Source organism: Diceros bicornis, unplaced genomic scaffold (assembly GCF_020826845.1).
Source record: "Diceros bicornis minor isolate mBicDic1 unplaced genomic scaffold, mDicBic1.mat.cur scaffold_230_ctg1, whole genome shotgun sequence".
NCBI classification, from domain to species: Eukaryota; Metazoa; Chordata; class Mammalia; order Perissodactyla; family Rhinocerotidae; genus Diceros; species Diceros bicornis.
The window spans coordinates 248,292-266,212 of NW_026691113.1; the positions used below are offsets into that span (position 1 = coordinate 248,292).

The 17,921-nt window shown below is 36.0% G+C and overlaps 1 protein-coding gene across 1 annotated transcript in view; it reads left to right on the forward strand.

Moving 5' to 3' along the window:
• The window catches only part of LOC131402700 (5'-3' exoribonuclease 2-like), a gene marked incomplete at its 5' end in the record, with an annotated part of 35,374 nt that extends 22,444 nt beyond the window's left edge, over nt 1-12,930 (forward strand). Inside the window, 7 exon segments of the mRNA XM_058537295.1 lie at nt 1,618-1,733; nt 4,027-4,162; nt 5,675-5,782; nt 5,874-5,963; nt 6,641-6,713; nt 11,534-11,617; nt 12,809-12,930. Of these exon segments, the coding sequence (XP_058393278.1) occupies nt 1,618-1,733; nt 4,027-4,162; nt 5,675-5,782; nt 5,874-5,963; nt 6,641-6,713; nt 11,534-11,617; nt 12,809-12,930 (729 nt within the window).
• Nucleotides 12,931-17,921: the final 4,991 nt, after the last annotated feature.

Consider the following 17,921-nt stretch of genomic DNA (forward strand, 5'->3'; position numbering starts at 1 on the left):
GCCTTCCTGGATTTATTTTTATTGTTTGTGTTTTTTTTTTTTTGGGGGGGGGTTTTTTTGGTGAGGAAGATTGGCCCTAAGCTATCATCTGTTGCTAATCTTCCTCTTTTTGCTTGAGGAAGATTTGCTCTAAGCTAACATCTGTGCCCATCTTCCTCTATTTTGTATATAGGTGGCTGCCAACGAGTGTTTTAGGTCTGTGTCTGGGAACTGAACCCGGGCCGCTGAAGCAGAGGGCCCCAAACTTAACCACTAGGCCACAGGGCTGGCCCCTGCTTTCTTTTTTCTTTTCTTTTTTTTTTTTTGATAGTATTAGCCATACAGTATCATGAATAAAATTGATATTATACATTTATTAAAGGAAAGTGTTGTGAGCTCTATGTGAAATATAGTTTTGCTTTGTTGTAACTTTTCTTGGCCTTTGGTGTGAACTACCTTCATGCTGAGGTTTTAGTTACAGTATCATTAAAATAGGCTCCTGAGTTCTCGATTTAAAAATAACTTACTTGAAATATCTAATATACTGTGAATAACAGAAGAAAAACTTTACCATGAAAACATTTTCTGCCACTTCGGTTTTTGGTCATTTAACATTAAAGTTGCAGAACATTTTAATTTTTGTCTGTGTGTGTGTGTGTGTGTGTGTGTGTGTGTGTGTGTGTGTGAGAAAGATTGGCTCTGAGCTAACGTCTGTTGTCAATCTTTCTCTTTTTGCTGAGAAAGTTTGGCCCTAAGCTAACATCCATGCCCATCCTCCTCTATTTTGTATGTAGGATGCCACCACAGCATGACTTGCTGAGTGATGTGTAGGTGTGCGCGCGGGATCTGAACCTGTGAACCCCGGGCCGCTGAAGCGGAGTGTGTGAACTTAACCACTGTGCCACCAAGATGCCCCTAATTTTTAAGTTAAATATTAAAATACTTTAGGGTGCTACTATGTTCATTGAGTTAGGTACAAAGGAAAGATAATGGTAAATTTAAAGTGGTATCCAAGTCTTTGAAATAATAATAAAAGCTGCATTTTTCTAAGATGACTAATAGATTTTATTTGTACAATGAATTTTAAAACAACATGTATAAAATAGTTTAACAGATATCTGGCGGAGTCTCATTAAACTGTTGCTTTCTAGAATGGTTGTACTAGGTTGAACCACTTACATCTAACTTTATTCTCACCAGCATTATTTTATGTATTAATTTATATACATATATACATATTTTTCCCCTTAGAGCTTTGTTAGTTAATTGGTGGAAAGTGATCACAAATTCATAACACGAGGGAAGCACCAAAGAAAAAAAATGTTCAAGTCCTATAATTAAAAAAAAAAAATCTATGAAATTAAGTTTTTCTTATTTCTTCTGAAGCAGTTTTTACCCTAATGTTCAAATTCTTTTGAGTTTAAGCATAGGAGGCTTGGTACTATATTATTCTTTTTTGGAGAGGTGGAGTAGGCCAAGATCAGTCTTTATACTTTCTAAATATATTTACCATATCTATTTAATAGCTTTAAAAAAAATGTATTACTGTGAAGCATGGTGGTAACAGTAGTTGGATGTAACTTCTTATGTGAAATGAATAATTAAATCTTTCCTCTATAATGTCATAATTGTCTACAGAGTCCTTCACTATCTCGTAATACGAGTTTCACGTCTGATGGCCCGTCTCCGATAGGAGGAATTAAGCGAAAAGCAGAAGACAGTGACAGTGAACCTGAACCAGAGGATAACGTCAGGTGAAGCCATTTTTTGGTGGCACTTTGTTAGCAAATTGCTGAAATAGACGCCGTCTAATTAATGCTGTTTAGCTTAGAGCAGCAGTGCCTTCAGATGCTTGCCTGTGATCTTTTTATCCACCAGTAATTAATGTGGAGGGTTAGGGTAGTCAGTAAATTCCAGTTAGATGTGTAAGCTATAGCTGTTAAACCTAAGTATCTAGATTAGTATGCATGCTGGTTTTCGTCCTCCAAGCCGCTTTTCCCTCTGAGACCAGGCACTAGATCGGCTAGACATGAGGTGTTTAGCTCTATGTGATCTGAATGTTACTGTTATGAGATTAAATTTTCAAGCTGCTTAACCCAGAAAGTTGTTACATTTGGTTACTTGATATAGTTTGTTTTAATCATCTCAATTGAAAAGTTTCTTCTTTAAAATGAAATATGCAAAAAGCTTTTGGTTAAGAGATAAATGTATTTTTAAAAACCACGAACTTGCATATGCACAACTATATTTCATGACAGAGAAGTTTCCCATTAGCTATATACTTAAAATTTATAATAGGAAAATTGGATTCTTTAATTTATACAGAAGTTTGAGATCATTATATAATAAGATTTAACAGCTTCTTGTGTGATTAAATCTGGATTTGAACCCTGGGCTCAAGTGCAAAGGGCCAACAACCTCAATAATTGTAACTCATTTAGAATTTTGCAAAATGATTTATTTCAAAGTTAAACAGTAGTGGTTCACAGCTCATGCTTCTTTTATAGGACGTGGATGATGTGTTTGTATTTATGATTAGAAACTTCAGAAGTGTGATGTCTGGTTCTGTATTTTCCCAACATCTTTTGATGTCAGATTCAGAGATCTGTGGTGACTTGTGATTGAGCATTTACCTGATCTGAGTTTTTATCCTCTGCTTCTGCAACTCTTGGAGTATATTTTTTGTTTTACCATGTAGCCATCATGGTCAATATCAGCTTAATAGTTAACTTGATTTTTTTAGTACTTTATTGTTTAATTTTGGTGCTGAAGATAATCAAAGTAGAATTGCTTCTATCAAGAAATGCTTGGAGTTCTTAGCATTTATTTCATTAATAGTTTCTGTAAAATAGTGATATTCAACATTATGGATAGGAGATATTTCTCCTAATTGATGTTCTGTAAATCTTTTGCGTGAGGGCAAAGTTAAAATTGGTATGGTGTAGGGGCCGGCACGGTGGCACAGCAGTTAAGTGTGCACACTCCGCTTCGGCGGCCTGGGGTTCACAGGTTCAACCGCTTGTCAACCCATGCTGTGGCGGCATCCCCTATAAAGTAAAGGAAGATGGGCATGGATGTTAGCCTAGGGCCAATCTTCCACAGCAAAAAGGGGGAGGATTGGCATTGGATGTTAGCTCAGGGCTGATCGTCCTCAAAAAAAAAATAAATAAAAAAAATTGATAAAGTGTATTCTGAAACATGACTGCAATTAATTAGTAAGATCTGGCACATGGTAGAAAAGAGCCCTTAATGGAGAATCATCCTGACGTTCTTGATCGTTCTTGATTTTTTTTTAGTATTCTTTGGCATCTTTAAATCTTTCAGAGATTGAGAAATGAGTACTTAAAAAAATAAAAAAATATACTTTGAGTGAAAATGTGGTTTTTCACATTGTATTTTCAGTGATTAATGAAAATTTAGTGAATTGATGACCTCCTTCTAAGTTTTACCAGAACGTGTGTGTGTGTGTGTGTCCGTGTCCTTCACTTATGCCAAGAACGCTTTGCTGAATGAGGGAGAAGGCCCAAGGATAGGGAGAGTAGGTATATACATAATTTCTGCCTGGCTTCTAGATTATTCTTTTTCAAAAAAGTAATTTAGTTGACTTTCTTTGTGTAATTTAGATATACTTTAACAAACTGAGGAACTTGAACTATATAAAATATCTTCAGTATTTGCATCTTCAAATGTAGTTGTAGAATTGTTCTACAATCAAAAAAACATGTAAAACAGTATGAAAATCTGAGCAAACAAGTGTTGTGTATCTACTTTAATAAATGGTTATTCTCTTTTTTTTTACTGTAGTTTTGTAATGATCTTTCTAGAATCAGTGTTTGAGTTTTTAACGTTTAACTATCTTTAAGTTGATAATAAATCCTGTGAAAGTGGACTTTTTAGAAATAATTAAATGAAGCTATGTTAATATTACTGTTTAACTTATTTACATTTTACCTGAATATTAAGTATAAATTGATTTGGATGATAAATTGGTAGCTAGTTACTGAAAGTGTATGAATTCAACATGAACTGGCTTTGCCTGATTTTTAGGCTTTGGGAAGCTGGTTGGAAGCAGCGGTACTACAAGAACAAATTTGACGTTGATGCAGCTAATGACAAATTCTGTCGTAAAGTTGTACAGTATTACGTTGAAGGGCTCTGCTGGGTTCTTTGATATTATTACCAGGTACAAAATGAATATTTTCCTCTAAATCTCTAGTTAATCATTTTAAGAAAATAGTTATTTCTATAATAGTGTGTGTTGTTGAGCTATATTCTGAAATTGAACCCAGACTCATATTTTCAAGCTTCCTATAAAGAAATTCATTACTTTAAATAAGATTTGTTTGTAAAGCCTTTGAAGCTCCTTAGGTGTTAATATATAAACGAAGCTAATTTTTGTTATGCTAAAGAATTTCAGCATTAAATAGTGTGGTTGACAGTACTTGGTCTTTAAAATTATTAAAGTTTATTGTTTTGTTTAATTGGAATAAAAAATAACAGAGTAACTAATACACAGTTGCTAAATGACTGAACAAAGGACAAAAGCCTGGAAAATAACTGGTAAGAATTTGAAAGGAATTTGAAGGATACCATTTCCTCCATATAGAGTAGTGATGTTACATGAAGTGCATTCTCATTGGAGTAATCTGTATCTGACTTAAAGCTTTTGAAAATGAGATGTCAGATTGGTGAGAGATTAGGCGGACATATAGGGGATTGTAGCACTGATAATACCTGGTTTCGTGCTTGGGGAGTGAAGCAAATTTGATGTGACTTGGGAATAGGTGAAGTTTGTTGGAAAGTAGAAAGTAATTTAATACACTAAGTATCAATTGTAAAATATTCTCATTTCGTGTTTTACTCCGACCCTCAACATTTTTCTCCCCAAAGCTCCCAGTACCTAGTTGTATATCCTAGTTGTAAATCCTTCTGGTTCTTGTATGTGGGACACCGCCTCAGCATGGCTTGATGAGCGATGAGTAGGTCCGAGCCCAGGATTCAAACCGGCGAACCCTGGGCCACTGAAGTGGAACGTGTGAACTTGACTGCTGTGCCACTGGGCCGGCTCTGACCCTCAGGATTTTAATTCACTAGGTGCAGAGTCAAAACTCATTTCAGGAAGGCTTCTCTTTTCTTTGAGTATAACTTACTGTTTTTTCTTTTTGCTTGGTTTACTTAAATATTTTTAAAGTAAAGAGAAAGTTGTCACATGAAAATATAATAGGGAATTGTAAAATGAAACTTTTGGCTCTTTTACTCTCAGTCACTCTTCTAGTGATGTCCCTTACCCACCTGTACACTCAGTGAGTGTCAGCTGCAGTTGTTCTTCATTTTATGGGATGATAGCAGCTCTCGAGTTGGAAAGAAATGTCACCAAACACATTTTAAGGATAAAAACCTTCACCAAATTGTGTTTGTTAATATAAAGTTTGGTATTAACTACTGATTATTAAAGAGGCTTTGCAGTATTTTTTAAATCAAGGAGCCGTTGATACGAAGTAAAAGTTTAGATTTAATCCAAACATCTTTTAGGACTCATGGAAAAAAATTAATATATGGAATGTATACCAGAAGTCATATGTTTTATCAGTAAAATATTATATGTTGATAGTTTAATTTTTTTGTTTTTACCGTGTCCATCATTAACATAGATTTGTTTTTGTTGTTGTTTTTTGTTTGTTTTTACTGATTTTAGGGCTGTGCTTCCTGGAAGTGGTATTATCCATTTCATTGTGCACCATTTGCTGCAGACTTTGAAGGTATTGCAGACATGCCTTCTGATTTTGAGAAGGGTACTAAACCGGTAAGCTTGAGTATTTAGAGCCATAACATTTGTAGAATTTTGGCTTAGATAAAAATTGTGTCTTATCTTAAACGTTTTTTCTTTCTTGCAGTTTAAACCACTGGAACAACTTATGGGAGTTTTTCCAGCTGCAAGTGGTAACTTCCTGCCTCCATCGTGGCGGAAGCTCATGAGTGATCCTGTGAGTGTCTTAGTTTTTGAGTGTGTTGATAACTGGATTTTTGTCGTACATTTTGCTAGCACTAGTCACAATTGCTTTTGCATCTTATAGTTACAATAGTGAAGTCCAGAAACAAAGTAAAAGTATTTGGATTCTTCTGTATATTTTTTGCTACTTTTTTTTCCCTGCTTTCCTTGGCCATCAGTACCCTACCCAGTAAATAAAATTGATGTGTGTTTGGGAGAAATTCTTATAACAGTCATTTTGTTCTCAGCATACCTGTGAGTCATTATTTTTATTGGTTCCAGCCATGTGTGGTGGGTACCAGAGCATGAAGGCTGGTTTACCTGCAGTCACCGCTGCGTGTGTTTTGTGTCCTAGCTAGAAAGAGTGACACCCAGCTGAGAAGTAGGAATTATTCGAGTTAATAAACTCTTCACTGTCTTGGGCCCACAGTCGTCAGTTCTAAAATTCTTTTATAATAAGGCCTTTTTATTTTCATCTTTTAAAATAAAATTGTTAATTTTGTTTTTACTAGGCCCGGGATTAGTGACCTGATATCTTAATAACATTTTTTAAAAGGAGTGAAACTTCATTTTCTTATCAGGCCTGATAACTTGAATGAAAGTTGTATCAAATTCTTTATAACAGAAATATGTGACTTTTGTTTTGAATCTTTGCTTTTCTCCCTGATACAGGATTCTAGTATAATTGACTTCTACCCTGAAGATTTTGCTGTTGATTTAAATGGGAAGAAATATGCCTGGCAAGGTAAAATTTAGACATTATTCCTTTTTGTTAAAATAATTTTCTCCTTTTGGTAAACTGTAAGCAGACATGATTTATGGGATGAAAGAATTTCTGTAAAAGATAAGTATTTTAAAGATTATATGTGAAATTTTGATATTTTTTCATCTAACCTGGGATTAGCAATGATTAACAGTAATTTTAATAGTAGCATTTTGATAAACAGTAAATTGAGTTGAAATAGATTAATGATTATATCTTTTGTCTCCTTTGTGATTAATTAATGGGATGTGGGACATGCTCCTTCCATCAGTAGCTCATTGACACCTTGTGAGGTTGCTGAGAGTTGTAGAAACATGAAGTGTCCACGTGGAGATTCACTTATACTCCATGGAAACTTTTGAAAAAAGTATTAGAAATTTCGTTTAAATACTTGGCATGAATCATTACTTAAAGTTTATTTATTATTTACATATCTATTTTCTCATTCCTTCTGTTCACAGATTTTGTAAGAATGACAATATAAAATTAGTACTAAATTTAAGGTACTGTTTATCACTCACCAAATGTGTGATGATGACTGAATGTAAAACACAGTGGAGAAGTCTCTCACACAGTGAGCCAACGATTATTTCACACCTAAGCCCCTTTCAGCAAATTATTTTAACCTTTTCTTCCACCATATATTTTTGTAGGATAATAAGCAGTTTGGTAAAATCATGTTTTCACTCTTTTTCCTTTATTATTCCCTGTGATGCAGATGACCAGTAAAATGACTCAAAGAGAATTGTGGCACAAAGGGGGATAAATAATAATTTATAAATTGAAAATCATTATTTTATGAGATTTTAGGGTTGAGTTTTGGTTATGTAGTAACAGAAATTTCATATTACCTTAATGGAATGATAATGAGAATTGCAGCCTATTGATTGGGGTTGTGTAAGTGTTGTGGTCTGTGGTCATATTTTGTTATATGTAAGTGGATTGGGGCCTTAGGTTGTTTTTGAACGTGTTTTGTGGAGGATGTTTTGATTAAACTGGAAGGAGAAGAGACATAGGAGAATGGGAGGCAGTAAAGTAATAATATAAATACATAAATAAGTAAATATATTTATGTAAGTGTTTGTTAAATAAATCCTTGCCTGGATTTTTTAAATAAATAAGTAAATATATAAGCATGCAGATGACTTGCTGAGTATATCAATGTAGTATAAATCATCCAGAGGAAAAGGAAGGCAATGCACGACAGTTAGAGTTTCTCCACATCCTTGCCAAGATTTGTTATTTTCTGTTTTTTGATAGTAGCCATCCTAATGGGTGTGCAGTGGTGATCACTGTGTTTTTGCTTTCTGTTTTCCTAATGATTAGTGATGTTGAACCTTTTTTTCATGTGCTTATTGGCTATTTCTGTCTCTTCTTTGGAGAAATATCTATTCAAGTCCCTTGCCTATTTTTGAATTGGGTTTTTGTTGTATTGTAGGAATACTTTATATATTCTGGACACTAATCTCTTATCAGATATATGATTTGCATGTATTTTCTCCCATTGTGTGGGTTGTCTTTTCACTTTGTTGATAGTGTCCTTTGATGCACAAAAGTTTTTAATTTTGATGAAGTCTAATTTTTGTTGTGTTGTTTGGTGGTGGTTGCCTGTGCTTTTGATGTCATATCCAAGAAATCATTGCCAAATCCAATGTCATGAAGCTTCCTCCCTGTTTTCTTCTAAGAGTTTTCTAGTTTTAGCTTACATTTAGGTCTTTGATCCATCTTGAGTTCATTTTTGTATATGGTATAAAGTAAGGGTCTAATTTCATTCTTTTGTGTGTGGATGTCCATTTTCCCAGCACCATTTGTTGAAAAGACTGCCCTTACCCCATTGAATGGTCTTGGCACCCTTGTTGAAAGTCATTTGACCATGTATGTGAGGGTTTATTTTTGGGCTCTCTATTCACTTGGTCAATATGTCTGTTCTTGTGCCAGTCAGTACCGAACTGTTTTAATTACTGTATCTTTGTAGTAAGTTTTGAAATCAGGAGGTGGGAGTCCTCCAACTTTATTTTTATTTTTTAAGATTGTTTTGGCTATTTGGGGTCTCTTGAGATTCCAGATGAATTTTAGGATGGGTTTAAACTCAGACCTTTAATATTTCTATATTTTTATATGTTATATAAATATTTTTATTTATTAGACTGTAGCAAGAACACATCTTTCTTGAGATAAAATTTAGTACTATTAGGAGATAGTCATTTCTGCATATGTCTTTAAAACTTATCGGAAGTCATGATAATAAGTAAGTTCTTGTCTAAGTAAGTTCTTGTCTAAGTTGAGTACATCTTATTTTTTTTTTAATTTTTTTTTTTAATTTTTTTATTTTTCCCCCAAAGCCCCAGTAGATAGTTGTATGTCATAGTTGCACATCCTTCTAGTGGCTGTATGTGGGACGCGGCCTCAGCATGGCCGGAGAAGCAGTGCGTCGGTGCGCGCCCGGGATCCGAACCCCAGGCCGCCAGTAGCGGAGCGCGCGCACTTAACCGCTAAGCCACGGGGCCGGCCCAAGTTGAGTACATCTTAAAATGATAGAAGATAAAATATATCTGGGTACTTTTTCAACATTTATTGAACATATGTTTTTGCAATGTTGTGTTTTCATAATATTTGCTTAGTATGTATTAAAGGAATATAGCATAGTCATTTCAAATGCTGTATTTTCTACATAAACAGAGAATTTAAGTAATTTGATCAAAGTCACACAGTGGCAGCACTGAGATCTGAACCTGGAGAGCATGGCCACTGTGTTTACCTAAGTATTACCACTGCTTGGGCTGCCTCTGTGTTGTTGAGAGGATTGAATGAGCTAATGCGTGTAACATGGTAAATCAGTGGGAAAAAAGTAGGAAAGAGTAGCTGCTGTTGCCATTGTTACTGTCAGCTCCCTCTCAGGCACGACCGTCATCACATCTGGGTGTAAGACACTCCTTCCTACCCTGGCCAGGAAGACTGATTTTAGCTTAATAACCTTATTGCTGTCATTAGCACTGCAGGTTGCTTACTGTTTGGAGTAAGATTCTGGAGTTGATATTGAAGGAAAGTCTTTCTGATGATTTGTTTAAATCCTAAATCTAGTAGGTAGAAAACAAAAGCTAGATAATGTAGTTTTGCATGATACAGATTTTGTTAAGTGTATGACTAAATAAAACTTGACCACTGCCTAGGTTTTTTCTACATAAGTGTTTACCGGTAATGGATAAATAGCCTTACTCAGATGATGGATGTTAATAATCCTTGAAATCACTTTTTGGACCTTCAGAATTCACACTAGAACCTAGTTTCTTTTTAACTTTAAAAAATCTATATATTCCCCTACTAGGTAGTCAAATTGAACATGTTTCCTAATTTTGAAAATATGGTAGCTAAATAATTTAAAGACAACTTTGGAAACCTTTCATTTCTCATCATTTTAAGGGGAACAGTCACAAATACAGCAGTTTTGAGTGGCAGTAGTTTCAAAATTATTTAGCTCTAGTCAGCATTCCTCGTTATTTATCTTAAAATTTTTATTTAGCCAAAATACTATTTATAATATATATAATAATATACAGCAGAATATATATATGCTTCAATAACTTTGCATGTTTTTGTAGTAATAGATCATTGTATTCCAGTGTGATTCTTTGAAAATTATGCGTGTAGGTCCAAATAATGACCTTAATTCCAGCACACTCCCGAGGACAGTTTTCAGCCTAAAAATGAACAGCCACTATTCTACATGCCCTCCCGGGGAGAAAGTTATTTAAACAAGTCTAAAAATTTTTTGTATATAAATTATTAGGTTTTTTTTTTTTTCTCTCTCTTTTTTTTTTTTTTTTTGGTGAGGAGATCAGCCCTGTGCTAACATCCGCCAATCCTCCTCTTTTTTTGCTGAGGGAGACGGCCCTGGGCTAACATCTGTACCCATCTTCCTCCACTTTATATGGGACGCCGCCACAGCATGGCTTGCCAAGCAGTGTGTCGGTGCGCGCCCAGGATCCGAACCAGCGAACCCCGGGCCCCGCAGCGGAGCGCGCGCACTTAACCGCTTGCGCCACCGGGCCGGCCCCTAGGTTTTTTTTTTTTAAATAATTTTATTTATTTATTTATTTTTCCCCAAAGCCCCAGTAGATAGTTGTATGTCATAGTTGCACAGCCTTTTAGTTGCTGTATGTGGGATGCGGCCTCAGCATGGCCGGAGAAGCGGTGTGTCGGTGCGCGCCCGGGATCCGAACCCGGGCCGCCAGCAGTAGAGCGCGTGCACTTAACCAGTAAGCCACGGGGCCGGCCCTAATTATTAGGTTTTAAAATGTAAACAGAATACTATGCAATTTTAGAGCTGAAAGAGACATTCTACATATTCCAGTTGAACAGACCTTCTGAGTATTTTGGTTGAATGATCTCTTTTTACAAAAGAAGAAACCAAGTCCTAGAAAGATAAAGGGATATGCTCAAGCCCTTAGGAGATTACTGGCTTGCCCGAAGGCATCCTAGTAAATAAGTAAGGTGAGAACATAGACCGGTGTCCAGGTGGCCACTTGTTCATTTAATTTAAAAATTTTGTCATCACAGAGTAAAGATTCAGCAAACGTGGTTTTCCATATGAACCCTTTTAAAGATGGAAAACAAATAGAATTTTTTCTTCTACCACAACGGGGAAGTATTTCTATCTGAAATTTGGCTAAATAGAGTTCATTTCCAAAATGTTTTTATATCAGCAGGGAAATTCTACTAGAAATGTTTATATGGACCAACAGTAGTTGAAATTTAGGTGATCCTAATAGCTGGGCTGCTTGGTGTGCATTTGTCTCCCCAAGGTGTTGCTCTGTTGCCGTTCGTGGATGAGCGAAGGCTGCGAGCTGCCCTAGAAGAGGTATACCCAGACCTCACTCCAGAAGAGAGTAAGAATCATACTTCCACTTGGTCGACATTGAGTCTGTGTAATAGAGACTTTACATTTCCTTGTAAAATTAGACCTTTTTTTTCATTTGTCAAATTTCCCATAAAGGAAGCATAAATCATTGATTTTACTTCTTTATGACAAAAGTTAACTTTGCTTCTTAAAATTTACTATCCATAAGTTGCATAGTAATTAAATAAAATTTTTAACTTACAAGTGTTTGTTAAATTTATTAAAAAGCAATACTTCAAGAATATCTTCTGACTTTTTGATTCTTTTGTTTTTTTTTTGGTGAGGAAGATTAACCCTGAGCTAACATCTGTCGTCAGTCCTCCTCTTTTTGCTGAGCACGATTGGCCCTGAGCTAACATTCGTGCCCATCTTCCTCTACTTTATACGTGGGACACCTGCCACAGCATGGCTTGATAAGTGGTGGTCTGCGCCCAGGATCCGAAACTGTGAAACCCTGGGCCACCAAAGTGGAGTGTGCTAATTTAACCACTACAGCACCCGGCAGGCCCAAGACTTTGATTCTTGTATAATATGCATACACAAAAGTATTTTTGCATGTTGGGAGGGTATTATTAATTTCCTCCATCTCCCTTCTTCCCTTCATCCCCACCAAATAACAATAACTTTGCTTGAAAGGTTAGGTTGAAACAAAAGCATTTGCCCTCATATTGCTAACTTGAAATGTTATTTTACACAAAAAGTGGCATTTTGTCGTTAAGACTGACAGTTAAAAGTATTGGGAAATTGTAAAGCTGGGCTTTGTTGGAAAATTTATTTAATACTAGTATAATAAACCTATAGAAATAATTATGAACCATCCATAGAATAATCTTTGTTATTAGATGATGCAATTTATTTGTATTTCCTCAGAGAATGTCTATATGTTTCTTATAGTAAGAAATTAAGTTCTGTATAAATAAGAAAACTTTGTCCCTTATCTTGCAAGACTATATTCAGGTATCTTTTAGGGATAATTTTTTCTGATAGTCATTGATCTTCGAAACTTTATTGTCAAAGCTTTGTTTCTTCTACAGAGATGCATCACACATTTAGGTCTATTATTTTTTGTAAACTTTATAATTAAGTTTTTAAAATTTAGGTGCTTCCTATTTTACTCTCATAAAAGTTGCTTTTGTAGGTATAATGGTTAGATCTTTATTCTTTTCTTCCTTTCCCCCAGCTAGAAGAAATAGTCTTGGAGGCGATGTCTTATTTGTGGGGAAACATCACCCACTGCACGACTTCGTTTTAGAGCTGTATCAGACAGGTTCCACAGAGATATGGTCTTTTTTGCCATCATGAAGTGTTTTCAGTTAGTTAATTATTTGGTTAATTAATTGAGAATGCATTTAAAAATTTTTGGTAAAGTAGAAAAAAAATTTACCATTTTAACTGTTTTTAAGTATATAAAATTCTGTGGCATTAAGTCCATTCACCATGTTGTGCAACCATCACCGCTATCCATTTCCAGAACTTTTTCATCTTCCCAGATAGAAACTGTATACCCATTAAACAATATTAAACAATACTTCTCCCTTCTCCGCTCCTCCCAGCCTCTAGTAATCTCTCTTCTATTTGCTGTCCCTATGAATTTGCCTCTTCTTGGTACCTCATATAAGTAGAATCATGCAGTATTTGTCCTCTTGTGTCTGGCTTATTTCACTTAGCATAATGTATTCAGGGTACATCCATGTTGTAGCATGTGTCAGAATTTCATTCCTTTTATGGCTGAATAATACTCCATTTTGTGTACATACGCCATTTTGTTTATCCATTCATCTGTTGATGAGAACTTGGGTTGCTTCCACTTTCTGGCTATTAAGAATAATGCTACTGTAAACATCGGTGTCCAAGTATGTGTTTGAGTCCCTGATTTCCATTCTTTTGGATATAGAATCAGGAATGCATTTTTCCACAGCCAGTGGGTGTACCACCTGAACTATGTCATGGGATTCAAGGAAAGTTTTCTTTGGATGAAGAAGCCATTCTTCCAGATCAGTAAGCATTCATTTGTGTCTAATTGGGTCAACTAGGAGGAAGTTTAGTTAGCATCTTTTTCCTTGTTGCCTAAATGTTTTATTTTCTGGTAATAGTGAGGAAACAAAATAACAACAACAGAAATCTGCTGGGCTAAAAAAGACTTTGCGTCAAAGCCCAGCTCTTCAGCATAGTAGCTCTGTCAGAGCTGTGACATGTCTGAGCTGTGACATGTCTGACAGAGCTACTATGTTAAAGAGCTGGGCTTTGATGCCAAGTGCGGGGAGCCCTGGAGGTCCCTAGGGAGATCCACAAGGTCAAAACTATTTCCATAATAATACTAAGATGTTATGATCTTATTTCCTTTTGTTGCTCTCTTTCTTTCTTGAGTGTACAGTGGAGTTTTCCAGAGGCTAAATGTAATGTGATATCTCAAGGGACTGAATCAGAAGCAGATAAGACAATCCATCTATTAAGATAGATATCAAGCCAGATATTAAAAAAATTTTCAAAAATGTAAAACAATGACACTTCTCATTTATTTTTGTTTTACTTTGTAAAATAGTTTTTCATAAAAAAACGTTATGTTGACTAAATATCTGTGTATGTTGTGTAATCTATTACTGTTATCTTTAAATTAGTATTTTTAAAAGATTTTCAGATTTCTTAATTAATTTCTTAATTTTCAATTAAAATTAACCTTAATTTTTAATAGGTAAATACTGATTGACATAACCAACATAAACAAAAGCTCTTTGAGGTCCTCAGTTTTTAAGAGTGTAAGGGGGTTCTGAGATCAGAGTTTGAGAACTGCTGCTCAAGGGTATATATCGAGGAATAGAATTTTGCTAATGAAAGATGTATCTTCATCTTTTCTGGATAATGTCGGGTGGTTTTCCAAAGTGATTACACTATTTTATAATTTCAGTGACTGTTTGTGAGAGATCTTGTTGCTGTACATTCTTGCAAACCCTTGAAATTGTCACTGCCTTAGTTTTTGTCAATCTAGTGGATGCCTGTTGGCACCTTGTGGTTTACAGTTGTGTTTCTCTGATTCCTAATGAAATTGAATGCCATGTGGTATATTTATTAACCGCTTGGTTTTCCTCGTTTATGAAGTACCTATTCTCTTTTTCTATTCACTTGTCTGTTCCCCCAACCCCTCCTCATGGTTTGTTGGTATTCTTTACAAATTTTGTAATAAGCCCTTTGCCCATAATAGTTCTCTGTTAATGAGCTTACAAACAAGGAAGATGGGGTCCTTTTTTAAAGATATAAATGATCATATTTTGTTGGTGCATTTTAATGATTTCTCTTTCCTAAAGCAACATCTTACTTCCACTTAGCAAAAAGGTTACAATTTACGAATAGATAATTCTTCTCTTCTTTCTCTTTAGAATAGTGTGTTCTCCTGTTCCCATGTTACGGGATCTGACACAGAATGCTGCAATCAGGTCATTTTTCCAAAATACGTGACATTCGCCCAAAACACAGCTCTGAGCTTGCAAATAAGTTTAAGATGACCTCTGACTCACAAGGAAATGGCAGCACAAGGAAATGCACCAGTGCTTTGAGATTGGGGAGTCCCTGTATTGCAGACCTCAGAGCAGAGCCTCTTGACTTTAAATTATGTGTATTGTTAAGGTTACTGATTTAACAAGCTTGTTTCTCAGCTTTCTGGTTTCCCCTGACAACTTCCAGTTCTTCTGGGATTAGGCAAGTGGGAGGTAGGAAGTAGGAGTTTCTAGGGATAGTTTGCCATATAGGAGCAAACAGACCTCTACACCCCAGAGGCCCACACAGCGTCACTGTATTATAACAGGTTGTTTTAATTATGTTATAGTTGTGGCCCTGCAGAGTTTAAAAAGCAGACTGTGGGCTGGCCCCGTGGCTTAGCGGTTAAGTGCGCGCGCTCTGCTGCTGGCGGCCCGGGTTCGGATCCCGGGTGCACACCGACGCACCACTTCTCTGGCCATGCTGAGGCGGCGTCCCACATACAGCAACTAGAAGGATGTGCAGCTATGACATACAACTATCTACTGGGGCTTTGGGGGAAAAAATAAATACAATAAAATTTAAAAAGCAGACTGTTATATGCTTGATCTTGGTTAAGTTGAGATAGAATGAATTTGTGGAAATTTTTATCAATAATTATTATAAACTTAAAGGGCTAATTTCTGCTATCTGAATAACTTATTTATAGTTCATTTCTTCAATGGTAATAGCATTTTCTATTGAGCAAAAATAATGTAAAATATAATATGACTTTAGAATAAAAATCAACCAACTTACCTACTCATTTGTGTAATTATTGTATATAATTACTAATCTTGATGGCAGGGTTTATGTTGTCATTTTCTTCAATGTTTAGGCAAGACTAAGGCAAACACATTCTAGTAATTCAAGTGTTTCATAAAAGCCTGCTTGGGAAGGCTATTCCTGAATCCTCCTTTCCCGCTCATTATTGCTTTCACTCTCAAGAAATAGTTTAGATTCTACTTAGATTTCTCATTGTGAAGTATAGGCATATTTATTTTCCTGTCTTTAATGGATTTAGATAGCAACTGCGATTCTAGAAAGTCTTTTATTTCAGGAAAACTGTGGGGAATTTGGAAAATCTTCCTAGATGAGTTGCTTTTATTTATCTTTACACACAATTTTGTTTATCTTGACACACAATTTGTCCTGGCTGTTTGTGTTTGGGCTCTTTTGTTGAGGGTGGAGTTCAGAATTGTAAGCTGTGCTCCTGCACCCATCACGAACAGTCTGCTTCTGACAGATCCAGTGTGGACACTGCCTATTAATGCTTGGGGTCTGTGGCTGGCAGTGGTGCTGCGGCCCAGTGAATCCCACTGGTTCCCTCTTTGGATTGTCACTTGTTTGCTTGTGCTCCTCAATTTTTCTGCATGTTTTCGAGGGCCTTCCTCCCCAGCCCTTTGGAAATGGTTAATTCTACTTAACTTTCTAATTAGTTAGAGAGACTTGCCCAAGGGAAGAGTTACAAAATTGACAGATCCTGGAGTTTTTGTTTGTATGATGTTATTGTTGTTGGTTTTTTTCCTGAGCCTGAAGGGGCCTTTGGTATTATTTGGCGTCCACTGCCAAATACCACTGTTCACAATATTGTTAAATTTATAAAACAAATCCCAGATCTAGGTGCATATTTAGGTCTATATTGAAAATAACTTCATAATAAAATTGATCTGAGTTAATTTCCGAGATTTGTGAAAGACCAAAGTTAACTTTGACTTTATGAGGGATTTTCAGTGTTTTCTCTGAGGGGTAATGTTGAGGCTGAGATCCAGTTTACTGCAGTTTTTTGTGTGTTTGTTTCGAGGCTTGTACATCCCAGTGTTGTGTCTGAGACTGCAGCCTCCAGTGCCAATTGCCAGTTATTTCTCTCTATTTTGACTCCTGGCATTTTTTTCCCTTCTCTGTTTGCATATGGTATTCCATTCCATATTTGAGAAGTTGTTTCCTCAGGTTGAATTTAGATGGGTTCTTCCCATTACATTAAGTCTTATCTGTAGTGTTGAGAAAGTATATTATAGACGTTATTGAAGTGTCTTAAGTTCACAGAAGGATCCTTAGAGCATACAGTCGGCTGTAACCTAGGAGATCTTTTTTTCTCTAATTCTGATTCCATAAATCATTCAATGTGTTAGTAACTCCACTTTGAATAGAACTGAGCTATCTCCCTTACTTTTCCTCATCCTGCTCTTCACCATTGTAATTTGCTTAGACATAATATTTTTAGAATAATTCTTTGTTAACTTTTAATATATAAAACCTGCATATGATTTTAAAATTACAGAAGAGTTATCTTCCCAGTGCAGCAAGCACAATTTTCTGTTCATCTGGAGGAGTACACACACGCGCACACACATACACCCCTTTGTTCTACCTCAAACTCAGTGCTCCAGACTGACGTCTTTGTCCTATGCCCGTCACCAGTTCTCCTTGCCAGTCTCTCCTTTGTGTCCCTGGGCCTCCTGTTTCCCCAGTTGCCCAGACTTGGGAGCCCATTATATGCTTTGGCTTCTCACTCTACATTACTCCCTTTATCTACACCACTGTTGTGGAATATTTTTTTCTTTCAAATTATTTTTCATATGTGGCTGTTCCCAGTGAGCCTGTTTTGTATTTTCTTCTCCTGAATTACTGTTGTGATCTCGCAGCTGCTTTATTTGATTCCACCTTCCCCCTGAATCTATTGGCTTATCTTTCTTAAACACTACTGGCCCTCAGAAATCTTTGGTTGCTCTGTAGTGCTGCTGGAATTACGCTCGTTTGCTTTTTCAAGGAAGGCCTTTTAT